Source organism: Oncorhynchus keta, unplaced genomic scaffold (assembly GCF_023373465.1).
Source record: "Oncorhynchus keta strain PuntledgeMale-10-30-2019 unplaced genomic scaffold, Oket_V2 Un_contig_26049_pilon_pilon, whole genome shotgun sequence".
Classification (NCBI taxonomy): Eukaryota; Metazoa; Chordata; class Actinopteri; order Salmoniformes; family Salmonidae; genus Oncorhynchus; species Oncorhynchus keta.
In genome coordinates, this window is record NW_026284751.1 from 1 (window position 1) to 19346 (window position 19346).

The following is a 19346-nucleotide window of genomic DNA, read 5'->3' on the forward strand; positions in this document are numbered from 1 at the left end:
ACTGTAATGACCTGACTAGATCATAAATGAACAATTGTCCAGACAGAGGCTTGAGTTTGCGAATTGACGGTTTATTAAACCAACTTTACACAGGCTACTGTTTGGCTGTAGCACACGCCAAATAGATGACAGATAACCCACAAGCCAATCGTGACCTTCTCTTGTGAAGCCCAGACGTAAGAGGAAGAACAATGGCTAAACCTGGTCTTAATTTCTAACGCTCCATCCCCCTGCCCAACCCCCCTCCACACCACTCCGCCAACCACCAGGATGCCCGGCATCAGAACATTCCAGGCATTCCCGTGATTGGCAGATAGCAGGTTGATTGACATGTCGGACCCCGCGAACACCGGGTACTGGTCAGTACAACACAACCACCTCCTAGCCTAACACATAACACACAGCTGTCTGTGCGGGTCGCTACACAGCCCCCCACCACAAAGTCCCTCGTCCCCGAGGGAACAAACAAAGTCTCTGAAGCGACCCGGAGGTCTCCTTTGCCTGCGTGGCCGTGGTGGTCGCAGAGTGCCCCTCTGGGAACCAGGGGATGAAGGCAGGGATATGGGGGACAAGGAAGCGGGAACGGGTAATACAGTCCGTGGCTCTGGGGAACCACGCGGTGACACAGGGGGAGACAGGGGAGTGGGCTGTCTGGAGCCTTGTCTGCGGCACCTGAGGGTGGGTGCCTGGAGAATGTCATTGCCAGAGAGGGGAATTGTGGGGGTTCCTGGGGTTTGGGGAGAAGAGGCCCCTCTGTATGGGGCTAACCTGTCCCGGTGCAGTGCCACCTTTCTCCCCCTGGGAGGAAGCTGCACCCGTACACAACCTCCCCTACCCTCTCCAGGACACTGCAGGGTCCCACCCAGTGACTGTCCAACTTGGGGCATCTGCCTTTTCTCCTTAGGGGCTGTAGACCCAAACCAGCTCCCCAGCCACAAAGTGCCTTCCCCGGGTGTGCACGTCATAGTTCCTTTTCTGCCTCACACCTGCATTCACCAGCTGCTCTCTGGCGAAGGTGTGGGCTGTCTCCAGGCGGTCCTGGAGTCTCCGGGCATACTCCGGCCCCGGAGGAACATGAGGGCTATCCAGGGGCCGACCAAACGCCATCTCCGCAGGGGTGCGGATCTCTCCCCAGCATGAGGAGGGCAGGCGTGCAGGAAGTGGAGTCTTGGACAGCGGAGCGGCATGCCATGAGGACCATAGGCAGGTGCTTGTCCCAGTCACGCTGGTGTTTGGAAGAGACGATGGCCAGCTGCTGTCCAAGCGTTTTGTTGAAGCGCTCCACAAGGCCATCACTTTGAGGATGGAGAGGAGTAGTGCGGGTCTTGTGCATACCCAGCCTCTCACACATGGTGGCGAACACACGGGACTCAAAGTTTCTGCCTTGGTCGCTGTGGATGGACTCTGCAGCTCCAAACCTGCTGAACATCCCCACTGTCAGGGCGTCGACGATGGTCTCTGCCTCCTGGTCAGGCAGAGCATAGGCCTCGGGCCATTTTCATTTTTGGCCCTTTATCTACACTGATTGAAGTGGATGTAACAAGTGACATCAATAAGGGATCATAACTTTCACCTAGTTAGTCTGTATTTAAAGTTATGTAACATTTACATGTACAGTGAAATGCCTTTCTTGCTAACTCAAAGCACAACAATGCAATAATCAATAACAATGTATTACTAGGAAAAAAATTAAAAATAAGAATAAGAAATATGAAATTCACAATAAAGTATTTACAGTAAGTAAGCATACTATATACAGCAAATATTGAAAAAGTCAGTTCCAAAACCATATGTACATGTGCAGGGATACTGGAGTGATGAAGGTAGATACGTATAGGGGTAAGGTGACGAGGCAACAGGATATAAGATAAACAGAGTAGCAGCAGCTTGTATGTGAGTGAGTCAGTGTAAATGTATGTGCGTATTATGTGTGATTGAGCAATTTATGCAGTGAGTGTGTGTTGGAGTGACAGTGTGTGTGTGTGTGAGTGTGCATAGAGACAGTGCAAATACTGAAATAAAAGATCAATAAAGATGCAAGGTCAACTCAGTCCGTGTGGCAATGTCATGGAAAGAGCAGGTGTTCTTAATGTTTTGTACACTCAGTGTACATGTTGGTTTACAGAGAGAAAACTATTCTAGGTGTCAAAGTAAAAGTGGGGTTGGGATTACTCACTACGGTCTGTAGAATCTATATATGGTGTTATTTCATTACAGCCTATATAGTAATGATTTAACAACAATTTAATGGAATAAAATAGAATAAATTAGGGAAGGAGCTGGTCACAGAGGTCTGGTGTTGGTGGAGGGACTTCTAAAGGTGGTCCTACTGCTATGGTAGGAGTTGTCTGTGGTGATAGAATTAACTGGGGTGTTGACCTACTAATAAATGCATAGAACACTTTGACCGCTGATAAATTAAAAATAATGCTGCTGAATAACCATGTTGTTGAATGTTGGGGATAATCATGCTATTTTAACGACAATACATTCCGTTATGCAGCATAATGAACATTTTTATTTCCAATTTTGGGAGGAAGTTGACAAAACTCTGCAATGGCCAGTTGGAAAAACCCATTGTCACTAAACGTAGTGTCCAAAATCTTTGGAATATGAGGGACAAAGACTAGAGATAACATTCAAAGTCTTGTTAATCAGCTTGAGGAACAGGTTGGGTTGACCAGCCCCTAACCCATATGCAATGGTATAGGAGATGAAGATGAGAGCACAAACTTAAATCATCCCAGTCAATAAACAAATGTAAACAAAGTCACCAATCAAAGATAGAGGGGAAACGCAGTGAAACATAAATGGTGAGGAATGGGTCACACAGCCCAAGAAACGCGAAACACTGTTTTGTTTCTGTAAATGACCAAATAACATTGAACAAGCAAAGCTAGCATGTGATATCTGTGCAAAATATTATCACTTTGATTGTGTTGGCTTATCTCCAGATAGTCAAAAGGATGTAGAATATGCTATGTTTCTAGGCAACGCAGAATTATGTTGAGTTCAAGTGCAGACATTGCAAAACTGATTTAGTCTTAAAGGGGACTTTGACACATTGATGCAGTACATTCTACTGCTAGTGACAACATGGTTCAATTAAACTGATTTAGTCTTAAAGGGGACTTTATGACAGCATGGTTAAATTAAAGAAAATGGTACAAACAGAGAATGTAAATGAGGCTCAGGTACAAAACCTATTGCCTGTGGAGTGTTTAAATGAGGGAATGTCAACTGCTCAGAGAAGACCTTCAGACTGCCAACTTAATTTGTTAAACATAGAAGCCTTTGAGGATAAAGAACCTGCTTCTGATCTTCATCCTGATGTAGCCAAGAGCTCATATGATGGAGTGAGTGTCGGTGGTGGAGCCCAATCAAATCTCAGACACCCAAGATATTGGGAATGAATACTACCACTTAGAGACAGAAAGCTGTGGTTTATCAGATGAGGAATTTGTAATCTCTGTGAAAACTGAATCAGATGAACAGCATGTAACTGGAGAGGTTGACATCAACATTTGCAAGGATACACTGAAGTGTGTTTAGTCAGATGAAGCAATTAGAGGGTCCATTCAGAAATAAGTGGTAGATATGTAAAAAAGTTCTCTCTCAGGCCTATTTGCACCTCTGAGAAGCTCCAGGTCCAGAAAGTTGGATCCACAGCCTCTACCTTTTAGAAAACAGGTAGCAGTTGTGGTGTTTATGTATGCTGGTTCTCTGATGCAGTCTTTTCATTTTTATTTCACCTTTATTTAACCAGGTAGGCCAGTTGAGAACAAGTTCTCATTTACAACTGCATCCTGGCCAAGATAAAACAAAGCACGTTGACACATACAACAACACAGAGTTACACATGGGATAAAGAAACAGTCAATAATACAATAGGGGGAAAAGTATTTATACAATGTGTGTACCTACTGGAGCGTGTGCTACGGGTGGGTGCTGCTATGGTGACCAGGGAGCTGAGATAAATCCAATCAAATTTATTTATATAGCCCTTCTTACATCAGCTGATATCTCAAAGTGCTGAACAGAAACCCAGCCTAAAACCCCAAACAGCAAGCAATGCAGATGTAGAAGCACGGTGGCTAGGAAAAACTCCCTAGAAAGGGCAAAACCAAGGAAGAAACCTAGAGAGGAACCAGTCTATGAGGGGTGGCCATAAAGCGGGGCTTTACCTAGCGAAGACTTACAGATGACCTGGTGGGTTTGGTGACGAATATGAAGCGAGGGCCAACCAACGAGAGCTTCAGGTCGCAGTGGTGGGTAGTATATGGGGTTTTTGTGACAAAATGGGTGGCACTGTGATAGACTGCATCCAATTTGCTGAGTAGAGTGTTGGAGGCTATATTGTAAATGACATCGCCAAAGTCAAGGATCGGCAGGATAGTCAGTTTTTACGAGGGTATGTTTGGCAGCATGAGTGAAGGATACTTTGTTGCGAAATAGGAAGCCAATTCTAGATTTAATTTAGGATTGGAGATATTTAATATGAGTCTTGAAGGAGAGTTTACAGTCTAACCAGACACCTAGGTATTTGTAGTTGTCCACATATTCTAAGTCAGAACCATCCAGAGTAGTGATGCTGGACGAGTGGGCAGGTGCAGGCAGCGATTGGTTGAAGAGCATGCATTTAGTTTTACTTGCATTTAAGAGCAGTTGGAGGCCACGGAAGGAGAGTTGTATGGCATTGAAGCTCGTCTGGAGGTTAGTTAACACAGTGTCCAAAGAAGGGCCAGAAGTATACAGAATGTTGTCGTCTGCATAGAGGTGGATCAGAGAATCAACAGCAGCAAGAGCGACATCATTGATGTATACAGAGAAAAGAGTCGGCCCGATAATTGACCCTGTGGCACCCCCATAGAGACTGCCAGAGGTCCAGACAACCGGCCCTCCGATTTGACACACTGAACTCTGAGAAGAAGTCAGTGAACCAGGCGAGGCAGTCATTTGAAAAACCAAGGCTGTTGAGTCTGCCAATAAGAATGTTGTGATGACAGAGTCGAAAGCCTTGGCCAGGTCGATGATTACAGCTGCACAGTACTGTCTCTTATCGATGGCGGTTATGATATTGTTTAGGACCTTGAGCGTGGCTGAGGTGCACCCACGACCAGCTTGGAAACCAGATTGCATAGCGGAGAAGGTACGGTGGGATTCTAAATGGTCGGTGATGTGTTTGTTAACTTGACTTTCAAAGACCTTAGAAAGGCATGGTATGATAGATATAGGTCTGTAGCAGTTTGGGTCTAGAGTGTCTCCCCCTTTGAAGAGGGGGGTGACCTCAGCAGCTTTCCAATCTTTGGGGATCTCAGACAATATGAAAGAGAAGTTGAACAGGCTAGTAATAGGGGTTGCAACAATTTCAGCGGATAATTTTAGAGAGAGGGTCCAGATTGTCTAGCCCGGGTGATTTGTAGGGGTCCAGATTTTGCAGTTCTTTCAGAACATCAGCTATCTGGATTTGGGTGAAGGAGAAATGGGGGATGCTTGGGCAAGTTTCTGTGGGGGGTGCAGGGCTGTTGACCGGGGTAGGAGTAGCCAGGTGGAAAGCATGGCCAGCCGTAGAAAAATGCTTCTTGAAATTCTCAATTATTGCAGATTTATCGGTGGTGACAGTGTTTCCTAGCCTCACTGCAGTGGGCAGCTGGGAGGTGTTCTTATTCTCCATGGACTTTACAGTGTCCCAGAACGTTTTGGAGTTTGTGCTACAGGATGCAAATTTCTGTTGAAAGAGCTAGCCATTGCTTTCCTAACTGTCTGTGTATATTGGTTCCTAACTTCCCTGAAAAGTTGCATATCGTGGGGGTTATTCGATGCTAATGCAGTACGCCACAGGATGTTTTTGTGCTGGTCAAGGGCAAGCACAAGCACTGAAAATAGACGGGGGCAATCAGTTCACATATGCTGTCCAGGGCACAGATGGGGGCAGAAGGTGGTCTATAACAAGCAGCAATGGTGAGAGACTTGTTTCTGGAAAGGTGGATTTTAAAAGTAGAAGTTCCAATTGTTTGGGTACAGACCTGAATAGTAAGACAGAACTCTGAAGGCTCCCTCTGCAGTAGATTGCAACTCCGCCCCCTTTGGCAGTTCTATCTTGTCGGAAAATGTTATAGTTAGGGATGGAAATTTCAGGGTTTTTGATGGTTTTCCTAAGCCAGGATTCAGACACGGCTAGGACATCCGGATTGGCTGAATGTGCTAAGGCAGTGAATAAAACAAACTTAGGGAGGAGGCTTCTAATGTTAACATACATGAAACCAAGGTTTTAACGGTTACAGAAGTCAACAAATGAGAGTGCCTGGGGAATGGGAGTGGAGCTAGGCACTGCAGGGCCTGGATTAACCTCTACATCACCAGAGGAACAGAGGAGGAGTAGGATAAGGGTACTGCTAAAGGCTATAAGAACTGGTCATCTAGTACGTTCGGAACAGAGAGTAAAAGGAGCAGGTTTCTGGGCATGGTAGAATAGAGTCAAGGCATAATGTACAAACAAAGGTATGGTAGGATGTGAATACAGTTGAGGAAAACCAATGCATTGAGTGACGATGAAATAGATATTGTCTCTAGAAACATAATTTAAACCAGGTGAGGTCACTGCATGTGTGGGAGGTGGAACTAAAGGGTTATCTAAGACGTATTGAGTAGGGCTAGAGGCTCTACAGTGAAATAAGGTTGAGGTAGTTACTCAAAAATATTCCTCAAAAAAACAGCAATGGACAAGGAATATTCACATTAGAGACAGGCATGCGTAGCCGAGTGATCATAAGGGTCCAGTGAGTGGCTCAGGCGGGTCGGAGATATGGTGATACAGGTAGCTAGCGGGCCGGGGATAGCAAGCTAGCAGAAGGGCCTTAGAGGGACGTTGCGACAGAAGAAGTCAGTAGTAGCCCCCTCGTGCTGTAACGTCGGCAGACCAGGCGTGATGGATCAGCAGGGCTCCGTGTGGTAAAAGGGTCCAGGCCAAAATAGGTATAGTGGCCAAAGAATTTGTCCGATGGGCCTCTTAAGCTAACAGTCCGGTATGCTCTAGACAGCTAGCGGGCCGCGGATAGCAGGCAAGCAGATGGGCATTCAGGGGACGTCGTGACAGAGGAGCCAGTTGAAAAAACCCCTCGGTCGAATTACGTCGGTAGTCCAGTCGAAAGAGACTTAAGAGGAGCCTTAACCTATGTTTGAACCGACCCGGCTGTAATTCTGGGAAGATAAGATAGGACAGGGAGAGCCCCTCCAGGTTTCTGGTATCTGGGGGAGACTGGAACTGTCAGCTGAGTGGTAATCAACTGTGGTGAGATTTCATGAGAAAATCCTGATGTTGGTGTGTATGTATGTGTGTAGGTTAATTAAGAGAAAGATATAAAGGGAACATCTTTGTATATGCACAGGAGAGCTCTCGTAAATAAACATGCTGACTATTGTAAACTGGTCTCTGTCTGTTTCATTTCAATAAGAACCTTACAAATTCTTAGTAACAGACAGAGTAGTTTAAGTGAAGTTCAGTTTATGAACATTGAGAACAAAATTCTCATAACAATGGGTCGGTGGGGGGTCCAGGCCAATTGGCAAAATAGGTATTGTAGCCCAAGGAGTAGCTGACGGACCTCTTCGGCTAGTCGGGAGATGGGCCCAGCAAAGGCTAGCTCCAGGCTAATTGGTTCTTGCTTCGGCACAGAGACGTTAGCCAGGAATGGCCACTCGGATAACAGCTAGCTAGCTGCAATGATCCAGGTGAAAAAGGTTCAGAGGTTGCGGTAGGAATCCAGAGACATGGAGAAAAATCAGGCCGATTTGCTCTGGTTTGAGTCACGCTGTGCAGACTGGCGAGAGTTGTCCGGGCTAAAGGTAGCTGATGACCGCTAGCTAGTAGATAGTTAGCTGGCTAGCTTCTGTTTGGGGTTCCGGTTCAAAGTAAATAAAATAGCAGATCCATACCACATTGGGTGAGATGAATTGCAGGAGAGTATGTTGAACTTGAGGTTAAGAAAAATATTTTAAAAATATACACGAAGAAAAAAGATATATACACGATTTATACACGGTGCACGACAAGACGAGGACAAAAAGCGTCTGACTGCTCCGCCATCTTGGATCTAATGTGAGGGCAATGTCAATACGCTTTCTCACGATGGCATGCAAAGGCTATGTTTTACATGAGTTATCAAGAGGAAATTACTCAGTTGAAAGAAGTTAAGGTTTTAAGCTTCAATGATACAGCAGTTTGATGAAATTAGGCTATATGCTTAATAATTTAATTATATTTAAACACAACGCCAGTCAAAAGTTTGGACACACCAACTGATTCAGGGGTTTTTCTTTCTTTTTACTATTTTCTACATTGTAGAATTATAGTGAAGACATCAACACTGTGAAATAACACATATGGAATCATGTAGTAACCAAAAAAGTGTTAAACAAATAAAAATATATTTTAGATTTTAGATTCTTCAAAGTAGCCACCCTTTGCCTTGATGACAACTTTGTACACTCTTGGCATTATCTCAACCAGCTGATACTCAACCATGCTGAGCACATGTTGGCTGCTTTTCCTTCACTCTGCAATCCAACTCATCCCAAACCATCTCAATTGAGATGACGTCAGGTGATTGGGAAGGCCAGGTCATCTGATGCAACACTCCATCCCTCTCCTTGGTAAAATAGCCCTTACACAGCCTGGAGGTGTGTGTGGGTCATTGTCCTGTTGAAAAACAAATTATAATCCCACTAAGCGCAAACCAAATGGGATGGCATGTCGCTGCAGAATGCTGTGCCATGCTGGTTAAGTGTGCCTTGAATTCTAAATAACTCACCAACAGTGTCACCAGCAAAGCACCCCCACACCATCACACCTCCTCCTCCATGCTTCACGGTGGGAACCACACATGCGGAGATCATCCGTTCACCTACTCTGCACTTTTTATTTTTATTTATTTATTTGTTTTACCTTTATTTAACCAGGCAAGTCAGTTAAGAACATATTCTTATTTTCAATGACGGCCTGGGAACAGTGGGTTAACTGCCTGTTCAGGGCCCGCCCCAATTAAACAGTCATGCGCACCAGGTAAGCAAAGTGTTCCCATGAGACAAACTCCGCCTACCCGGCGGACCGGGCGCTGCCCAATCGGATAGCTCAAATCACCCTGGCCACAGAGCTTCAATGACCCTGGCCACAGAGCTTCAAGTTTAATAGGCTACTAGCCTACGTAAGATTTAATTACTTTTAAAACCATGACCACAGAGAGACTGTCAACGAATACAGCGAATAGGTGCTGTTTTTATGAGTGAGTTCATGTTTATATTCAGCACGGTCACTGTTTTTATTCAACACTATTACAAAACGTGCTTCTTCGTACTTCCGCTCGGGCTGCAGCTGCAATGAATGAAACAAGGGCACCCTCATAGACGTCATCCTGACCAACTGGCCCTCCAAATATACCTCCGCTGTCTTCAACCAGGATCTCAGCGATCACTGCCTCATCGCCTGTATCCGCCACGGAGCCGCAGTCAAACGACCACCCCTCATCACTGTCAAACGCTCCCTAAAACACTTCTGTGAGCAGGCCTTTCTAATCGACCTGGCCCGTGTATCCTGGAAGGACATTGACCTCATCCCGTCAGTTGAGGATGCCTGGTCATTCTTTAAAAGTAACTTCCTCACCATTTTGGATAAGCATGCTCCGTTCAAAAATGCAGAACCAAGAACAGATACAGCCCTTGGTTCACCCCAGACCTGACTGCCCTCGACCAGCACAAAACATCCTGTGGCGGACTGCAATAGCATCGAATAGCCCCGTGATATGCAACTGTTCAGGGAAGTCAGGAACCAATACACGAGTCAGTCAGGAAAGCTAAGGCCAGCTTCTTCAGGCAAAAGTTTGCATCCTGTAGCTCCAACTCCAAAAAGTTCTGGGACACTGTGAAGTCCATGGAGAACAAGAGCACCTCCTCCCAGCTGCCCACTGCACTGAGGCTAGGAAACACGGTCTCCACCGATAAATCCATGATTATCGAAAACTTCAATAAGCACTTCTCAACGGCTGGCCATGCCTTCCGCCTGGCTACTCCAACCTCGGCCAACAGCTCCGCCCCCCGTAGTTCCTCACCCAAGCCTCTCCAGGTTCTCCTTTACCCAAATCCAGATAGCAGATGTTCTGAAAGAGCTGCAAAACCTGGACCCGTACAAATCAGCTGGGCTTGACAATCTGGACCCGCTATTTCTGAAACTATCTGCCGCCATTGTCGCAACCCCTATCACCAGCCTGTTCAACCTCTCTTTCATATCGTCTGAGATCCCCAAGGATTGAAAGCTGCCGCAGTCATCCCCTCTTCAAAGGAGGAGACACCCTGGACCCAAACTGCTATAGACCTATATCCATCCTGCCCTGCCTATCTAAGGTCTTCGAAAGCCAAGTCAACAAACAGGTCACTGACCATCTCGAATCCCACCGTACCTTCTCCGCTGTGCAATCTGGTTTCCGAGCCGGTCACGGGTGCACCTCAGCCACACTCAAGGTACTAAATGATATCATAACCGCCATCGATAAAAGACAGTACTGTGCAGCCGTCTTCATCGACCTCGCCAAGGCTTTCGACTCTGTCAATCACCAAATTCTTATCGGCAGACTCAACAGCCTCGGTTTTTCGGATGACTGCCTTGCCTGGTTCACCAATTACTTTGCAGACAGAGTTCAGTGTGTCAAATCAGAGGGCATGCTGTCCGGTCCTCTGGCAGTCTCTATGGGGGTGCCACAGGGTTCAATTCTCGGGCCGACTCTTTTCTCTGTATATATCAATGATGTTGCTCTTGCTGCGGGCGATTCCCTGATCCACCTCTACGCAGACGACACCATTCTATATACTTTCGGCCCGTCATTGGACACTGTGCTATCAAACCTCCAAACGAGCTTCAATGCCATACAGCACTCCTTCCGTGGCCTCCAACTGCTCTTAAACGCGAGTAAAACCAAATGCATGCTTTTCAACCGATCGCTGCCTGCACCCGCATGCCCGACTAGCATCACCACCCTGGATGGTTCCAACCTTGAATATGTGGACATCTATAAGTACCTAGGTGTCTGGCTAGACTGCAAACTCTCCTTCCAGACTCACATCAAACATCTCCAATCAAAAATCAAATCCAGAGTCGGCTTTCTATTCCGCAACAAAGCCTCCTTCACTCACGCTGCCAAGCTTACCCTAGTAAAACTGACTATCCTACCGATCCTCGACTTCGGCGATGTCATCTACAAAATGGCTTCCAACACTCTACTCAGCAAACTGGATGCAGTCTATCACAGTGCCATCCGTTTTGTCACTAAAGCACCTTATACCACCCACCACTGCGACTTGTATGCTCTAGTCGGCTGGCCCTCACTACATATTCGTCGCCAGACCCACTGGCTCCAGGTCATTTACAAGTCCATGCTAGGTAAAGCTCCGCCTTATCTCAGTTCACTGGTCACGATGGCAACACCCATCCGTAGCACGCGCTCCAGCAGGTGTATCTCACTGATCATCCCTAAAGCCAACACCTCATTTGGCCGCCTTTCGTTCCAGTACTCTGCTGCCTGTGACTGGAACGAATTGCAAAATCGCTGAAGTTGGAGACTTTTATCTCCCTCACCAACTTCAAACATCAGCTATCCGAGCAGCTAACCGATCGCTGCAGCTGTACATAGTCTATAGGTAAATAGCTCACCCTTTTTCACCTGCCTCATTCCCATACTGTTTTTATACTGTTTTTATTTATTTACTTTTCTGCTCTTTGCACACCAATATCACCAATATCTCTACCTGTACATGCCCATCTGATCATTTATCACTCCAGTGTTAATCTGCAAAATTGTATTATTCGCCTACCTCCTCATGCCTTTTGCACACATTGTATATAGATTGCCCATTTTTTTCTACTGTGTTATTGACTTGCTAATTGTTTACTCCATGTGTAACTCTGTTGTCTGTTCACACTGCTATGCTTTATCTTGGCCAGGTCGCAGTTGCAAATGAGAACTTGTTCTCAACTAGCCTACCTGGTTAAATAAAGGTGAAATAAAAAATAAAATAAAAAAATGAGTAGCCAAGTATCGATAGCCCTGCGTTTTAAAATTATTAGCAGCTCGTCGTGTCTATTTTAATATTAAGGAATATTTAATATTTAACATTCTCAGGTCATAGGAACAACATGAATTTGTGCATGAGGCAGATGCGGTGCGACTCGAGTTTCGCCATCAGGTGGAAGACGGTGTCCCCTCTCTCTGGTCAGTCTCACCGGAGGAAAGGAAGGAGAGAGCAGGGACCGTGAGAGGCGGCTGGGAGGAAAGGAAGGAGAGAGCAGGGACCGTGAGAGGCAGAACCTCTCTCTGGTCAGTCTTACCGGAGGAAAGGAAGGAGAGAGCAGGGACCGTGAGAGGCAGAACCTCTCTCTGGTCAGTCTCACCGGAGGAAAGGAAGGAGAGAGCAGGGACCGTGAGAGGCAGAACCTCTCTATGGTCAGTCTCACCGGAGGAAAGGAAGGAGAGAGCAGGGACCGTGAGAGGCAGAACCTCTCTCTGGTCAGTCTCACCGGAGGAAAGGAAGGAGAGAGCAGGGACCGTGAGAGGCAGAACCTCTCTCTGGTCAGTCTCACCGGAGGAAAGGAAGGAGAGAGCAGGGACCGTGAGAGGCAGAACCTCTCTCTGGTCAGTCTCACCGGAGGAAAGGAAGGAGAGAGCAGGGACCGTGAGAGGCAGAACCTCTCTCTGGTCAGTCTCACCGGAGGAAAGGAAGGAGAGAGCAGGGACCGTGAGAGGCAGAACCTCTCTCTGGTCAGTCTCACCGGAGGAAAGGAAGGAGAGAGCAGGGACCGTGAGAGGCGGCTGGGAGGAAAGGAAGGAGAGAGCAGGGACCGTGAGAGGCGGCTGGGAGGAAAGGAAGGAGAGAGCAGGGACCGTGAGAGGCGGCTGGGAAAAATAGTTTTGAACGGTCAGACAACTCGGAATTCCAAGTCGGAAACTGGCATCTTTCTAGAGCTCCGACTTTTCGACCTGAAGATCACTGACATCGTGATTTGACCTCGTTGACCATCAGATGCAGGTACCATCAGTCCAGTAAAATAAAAATCCTAATTATTTCAATTCATTCTCCACAGTGTCACACAAGTGCTAAACCAACTGATCTATTTTGTTATCAAAGCTTGAGTTTTGAAATATGATATGGTCTGATTAACAATGTTGGCAGGCCAATCATATAGCCAATATGCTGTGATAATGTACTGCCCAAACCTCATTCCTACAAGGAATTAACCTCCTGTGAGGTTAATTCATGTATAAAAAATGTTATCTGAGCAATAGATCTCAGCTTGCTTTTTGACTACAAAAGTGATCTTGACTCAGAAAAGGTTGGTGACCACTGTCTTAAAGTAATGATGGATTGTCGTTTCTTTTTATTTTTTATTTTTAGCTGTTCTTGCTATAATATAGACTTGGTATTTTACCAAATAGGGCTATCTTCTGTATACCACCCCTACCTTGTTACAACACAACTGATTGGCTCCAACGCATTAAGAAGGAAAGAAATTCCACAAATGAACTATTAACAAGGCACACCTGTTAATTGAAATGCATTCCAAGTGACTACCTCATGAAGCTGGTTGAGAGAATGCCAAGAGTGTGCAAAGCTCTCATCAAGGCAAAGGGTGTCTACTTTGAAGAATCTCAAATTATTCCATAGGTGTTATTTCATAGTTTTGATGTCTTCACTATTATTCTACAATGTAGAACATAGTAAAACATTAAGAAAAACCCTTGAATGAGTAGGTGTGTCCAAACTTTTGACTGGTACGGTAAATGTGTTATTAATTTAATGTAGTTGTGGGCACCAATATTAATCATTTGATATGATATTGATACCGTTAGATATTGATACGAGCAAGGTATATAGTGATTTTGGTTTATTCTTCCCGTTAACCTACACTATTCTGTAAAAAAGCTTACAGTACTGTTACATTGAATTCTGATTTGCCACGAATAAACACTGACATCTAAAATATTGGGTTGTTATTTTTATGCTGATTATTAATCATTAAAATAAAAGATTAAACCCAAAAATATATTTGAGGAACCATTAAATGTGGTTATTTGAAGAATCCTTTAAAAGGGTTCTTTCGAAAAACTTATAGAGGTTCCCCAACACACTCTAAAAAATCAAATGTTCCTGGACTATCCATTAGGGGTTCTTCAAATGGAAACTGCGGGGAACCCCTATAAATTATTTGAATAACCCCTTTTAATGTATCCTCGAAGAACCTTTTAAAGAACCTTTTGAACTAATCCCTTTCTCTTTTTCCCCCTTTAAAAACAAATCTTAAAGAACTTTGTCACCTACAGCAGACAATTACAGGTAGGTCTACGTGTTCTTGCTGGATCAGGCTGTGTAGGTAGGGCTGTATTTTTGTACAGATACTGAAAGCTAAAGGCAAATGTGGTGAACATTCCTTGTTAGAAGGCAGGGCATTTATACTACTTGCGCGTCGCCGAGCAACGCAGAGCTGTTAAGGAAGTTTTCAAGGAAGTGAGTTTGTGTTTATACATGACCTCCCGCCCCCACCAACCGTCAACCAATCATGTCAATGCGGAGCCTAACCGAGTCCTCCGCAATGTGACAAAATTTGAGAGGCGCTCGTCGATGCTGTACGGAGCTTGAATTGGCCTCTGCATGCCCTCATAGCCTCCGCAATTGCATCACACCTTCCGTACGTAACCTCAGATCACATTTTCAGATCAAGCATAAATTATCTTTAAGAGACATCGAGTTACCGTAATCTCGACAACCCTCTGACCAGCTACTTGATTTGGGTCTGAAACTGGAGGATGTGATGTTGGGACTAGTATGTGGCAAGAAAAGGGGTAGTTATTTTATGCAAGGTGATTTGAAGTTGAACAGGTCCACAGTTTTATGAGGCTATAACCAGAAAGAAAGAAATATTCTTGATGAAATTGCTTTATTGCAACTCAATACAAGTTTATACACATTCAAGGTATATAAAATGGCCATTACAAATATATATATCCTATTTCATAATTAAAGCAGAAATATTTAAATTATTGACAAGAGCACAACTCCTTCACTGTTGATTCCTCCTCTCATGGGTATCACATTTTAGACAAATACTGACACAAACAGCAAACAAACCAAACTAAATAATTGGTTTCATTGATATGGCTCTGTTTAGCAGATAGCACCATCATTAGCCTGGGTACCAGTCTGTTTGTGTCATCATGCCACTCCTTGTCATTCCAAACAGGAGTTGACACGATAGCACAAACAGATCTGGGTCGAGGCTAACCAATCATAGCACCATTGGAACAATTCCGTAATATGATAAGATGAAAAATAGCCAAGATATATAACTCTACTATGACAAGTCCCAGATCTGTTGGACAGCTATGTTTTGGTACATTACATCTGTTAGGTGGGTGGTTACATGCTGTTGTACTGTAAGGTACAGAATGATACAGTATGCCGAGACATCAACAGTAGAACTGAAAACATAATGAAGTCAGAAGGACGTGAACAACTATAGGACAATTGTAATTAATGCAGACAAGCTGGAAGTAAAAGCTGTGTAAACTTGATGTCTTATATTGTAACATTATTGATATAATGTATAATTGGGAACATATACACCCACAACATCAACATTAAATATAGTTGAAAAGAGCTCTGAGTATAGACCTGGATAATGATGTGTGTGTGTGTGATCCGAGAGAATCTTTGGGAAGAGTTCCCTCAAATGGGGTGTGTCTATTTGTGTGTGCGTGTGCATAGTGTAGGTGTGTGTTTTCTGAGAGAATCTTTGGGAAGAGTTCCCTCAGATGGGAGAAGGGGGCCCGCAGAGTGCTGGTGAGGGCCGAGTCTCCCGAACACGTTGGCATAAGAGGCTTTGAGGAACTGGACGTAGTTCTGCAGACTCCTGTTGGTGCTGTCCGACTGCTCCAGACGGTCCTTCACATCCTGAAGACGGGACTGGTACCGTCGCTCTGCCTGAGGGTGGCGGAGGTGCACACACACGCAGACAGACACACACCACAGCAATTCTATTATTAGAATTACATATTATTTGATTTCTAAAGTGTGTGTGCCAAGATGTGTACTGTTATGTACACACACTATGTCTTTGACCGCAATAGTTTTAGAGATTATGAGAGATTATAATCAGAGTTGACGCTAGAGATGTATATTTCTAAAACACTCTCCCTCACCTCCTCTTTGCTGCGGCGGAGGGTGGTGAGTTCTGTGGTGGTCCTGCTTAGCTGGGTCTCCAGGTCCACCACCTTGGACTGGGTGGAGTGCTCTTTGGTGATCGCACGTTCCGGGTCTGGGACACCTAATATAATAATATATGCCATTTAGCAGACACTTTTATCCAAAGTGACTTACATTTTATGTATGGGTGGTCCTGTGAATTGATCCCACTATCCAGGAGTTGCAAGCGCCATGATCTACCAACAGAGCTACAGAGGACCACCTATACACCAGGACTGTGATACTCCATCATACAGAGCAACTGACTTGTTACAACAAGCATAAAACAAAATGGCTGTGCACCCATTGGAAGAAAATGACAAAGTCAGTGTAAACTAATGTTGCTAAAATTGTGAGTATTCACAATGCTAAAACGTAAAAACAACCAAATCACTCAATTCAATACTTGCATCTCAATTTTACAATGTCTATGCAAAATGCAGTAATAATTTACGACTTTTAAATGACCAGGGATCGGTTCGGATTTCTAAACTTTAAATATAGTTAATAATCAGTTATACTAGAGACATGAAGAGTGCCATAGTCAGGTTTCTACACCAGGAGTTAATGGGTATCTAATCTGTAGGAGGAAAGTATATGGTGGACGCCTTTAAGCTTGGAATGCACTGAGTGAAGGAAAGACGATCACATCTTGGCAGGCACTGATAAGGAGGGAGAGGATTGGTTTAGTGAGGAAAGGTGGCCGAGGTCAGGTTAAGGGAGAAGGAACAGTTTATTGCCCGCGTAACTTAATTTCCTGCCTGGCAACAGAGATGTAATGTTTCGAGAGAGAAGGAGGAGATTCCACCCCAAATTGGGGTATATATACTACCACTTGTGGAACAATGCATTTGTCTTATGCAGCTGTATGACCCAATGGGGAATACACTTGGTTTAAGCTTTACTAATCGTTCGTGAGTTTCAATAGGTTCATTTGAACCTAACACCAGTGAACATAATCTGATGCACATATTGATCTCGAGCTGCATTGCTCCCTCCCACCCAGTTATTCCCCAAGTAGCCAATCCCCAGCCCCCTCTCCCCATACCCGGGTGCCCCAGACAGACCTGGCGTCGGGCATCGTCCAAAACCTCCTCCAGCTGGCGGGTCAGGTGCGTGCACTCGTGGGACTTCTCCTCCAGCCGGAGCTGATTGCCATGGATGGTCTCCTCCCGCTTGGCGATCACCCCCACCAGGTCTCTGTTCTGACAAGTGGCCTCCTCTAGCTTCCTGTAAGGCAGAGATGGGATGGGCTCTCAAGCCCAGGTATGTTCACACATACACACACCATACAAACACGGTATACATAAACACACACACACAGGGGGTCACATGTTTCTGCCAGGTCACAAACTAACAACGTATGAGCTCACTGTACTGTAAGTTGGATAAAAGCGTCGGTATATATTATGTATCATACTACCGCACACACACACACACACACACACACACACACACACACACACACACACACTCTCTGTTCAGCGCGTTATGATATTGGCTCTGGAATGGCCATGACAGTCTGACCTCTCCAGACTCTCCACACGGTGCTGCAGCTGTTTGTTCTCCTCCAACAGGACAGACTTTTTTCTGTCTCAGCAGCTCCACCTGGCTGCCCTGCTGCTCCACCTAGACACACAACATAAACCATTATACTATTATTACCATATTATTCAATTGATAAAGCCAGTTTGGAAGATGTGCATACCATCACATTGTGCACAGCACACATACACCACCCCCACCACACACAAGCACGTCCCACCCCACACAACCCCCGACCCCCACACCTTTATGCAGGTCAGCCAGGACTGACACTCAGCTCGGTGCTACGTCTCTCCTGGGCATGTTCTCTGTCCTGAGCTTCTTCCAGTAGGACCTCAGAGCGCCGCAGTGCCTCAGGAAGAGGCTCCAGCTCCGTCAGCCGGCCCAGCAGCTCCCTGCGCACCGCCTCCACTTCGCTCTCCAGCTGGTCCCGGACCTCCCGCGCCTCTCGCTCTGCTTGTCCCAGCCTGGCACAGTACTCGTCTGCCTCGGCCCGTGTCTTCACCACCTGGGTGATGGGTAGCATTACACAGAAGCACAGAAAAGACATGAGGCACAAACAACACACACATTATAATTTATGGACTATAATCGTCCCTTTCATATTATTGCATGTTTGCTTTCAGCACATTAAGAGTTTGTATGTGGGTACAACGTGTGTGTATACCTGTGTGTGCATACCTGTGTGTATACCTGTGTGTGTATACCTGTGTGTATACCTGTGTGTGTATACCTGTGTGTATACCTGTGTGTGTATACCTGTGTGTATACCTGTGTGTGTATACCCGTGTGTGTATACCTGTGTGTGTGTATACCTGTGTGTGCATACCTGTGTGTGGGTACAACGTGTGTGCATACCTGTGTGTGCATACCTGTGTGTATACCTGTGTGTGCATACCTGTGTGTGCATACCTGTGTGTGGGTACAACGTGTGTGCATACCTGTGTGTGCATACCTGTGTGTATACCTGTGTGTGCATACCTGTGTGTGCATACCTGTGTGTATACCTGTGTGTGTATACCTGTGTGTGCATACCTGTGTGTGGGTACAACGTGTGTGCATACCTGTGTGTGCATACCTGTGTGTATACCTGTGTGTGCATACCTGTGTGTGCATACCTGTGTGTATACCTGTGTGTATACCTGTGTGTGTATACCTGTGTGTGCATACCTGTGTGTGGGTACAACGTGTGTGCATACCTGTGTGTGCATACCTGTGTGTATACCTGTGTGTGCATACCTGTGTGTGCATACCTGTGTGTGGGTACAACGTGTGTGCATACCTGTATGTGTATACCTGTGTGTATACCTGTGTGTGTATACCTGTGTGTGTGTCTGTTTACCTGGGTCTTGTAGTTGTCCACTAGGCTCTCGTATTGCTTCACAGAGGCTTTGACATGTTGTACCTCTGACTGGGACAGAGTCAGCTTCTCCTCCACTGCAGACAACATGGCCTGAAAGAGGAGAACATGTGCCTGTCAGCCTACAGTACAGCACTGTGTATGTGTCTACAGTACAGCA

At 45.5% G+C, this 19346-nt stretch overlaps 2 protein-coding genes across 2 annotated transcripts; both read right to left on the reverse strand.

Moving 5' to 3' along the window:
- Positions 1–15870: 15870 nt before the first annotated feature.
- On the reverse strand, positions 15871–17045 carry LOC127922510 (outer dense fiber protein 2-like; the record flags this gene model as incomplete). Its single annotated transcript, XM_052506375.1, has 2 exons — positions 16239–17045; positions 15871–16020 (listed from the first exon to the last, which is right to left on the reverse strand). Coding segments are annotated over exons 1-2 (297 nt in total), but the record flags the coding sequence as incomplete, so codon positions are not given.
- Positions 17046–18082: 1037 nt separating this feature from the next.
- Positions 18083–19290, reverse strand: LOC127922509 (outer dense fiber protein 2-like). The gene is made up of 2 exons (XM_052506374.1): positions 19169–19290; positions 18083–18334 (listed from the first exon to the last, which is right to left on the reverse strand). Exons 1-2 carry the CDS (start codon positions 19274–19276, stop codon positions 18083–18085), a joined length of 360 nt encoding a protein of 119 aa, XP_052362334.1. The 5' UTR covers positions 19277–19290.
- Positions 19291–19346: the final 56 nt, after the last annotated feature.

Excerpts from the sequence above, each read along its gene's own strand:
- LOC127922509 (XM_052506374.1), bottom strand. The coding sequence starts at position 19,276 with ATGTTGTCTGCAGTGGAGGAGAAGCTGACTCTGTCCCAGTCAGAGGTA. Across the intron at positions 18,335-19,168 it reads TGGACAACTACAAGACCCAG|GTGGTGAAGACACGGGCCGA; the intron begins GTAAACAGACAC and ends CCCATCACCCAG.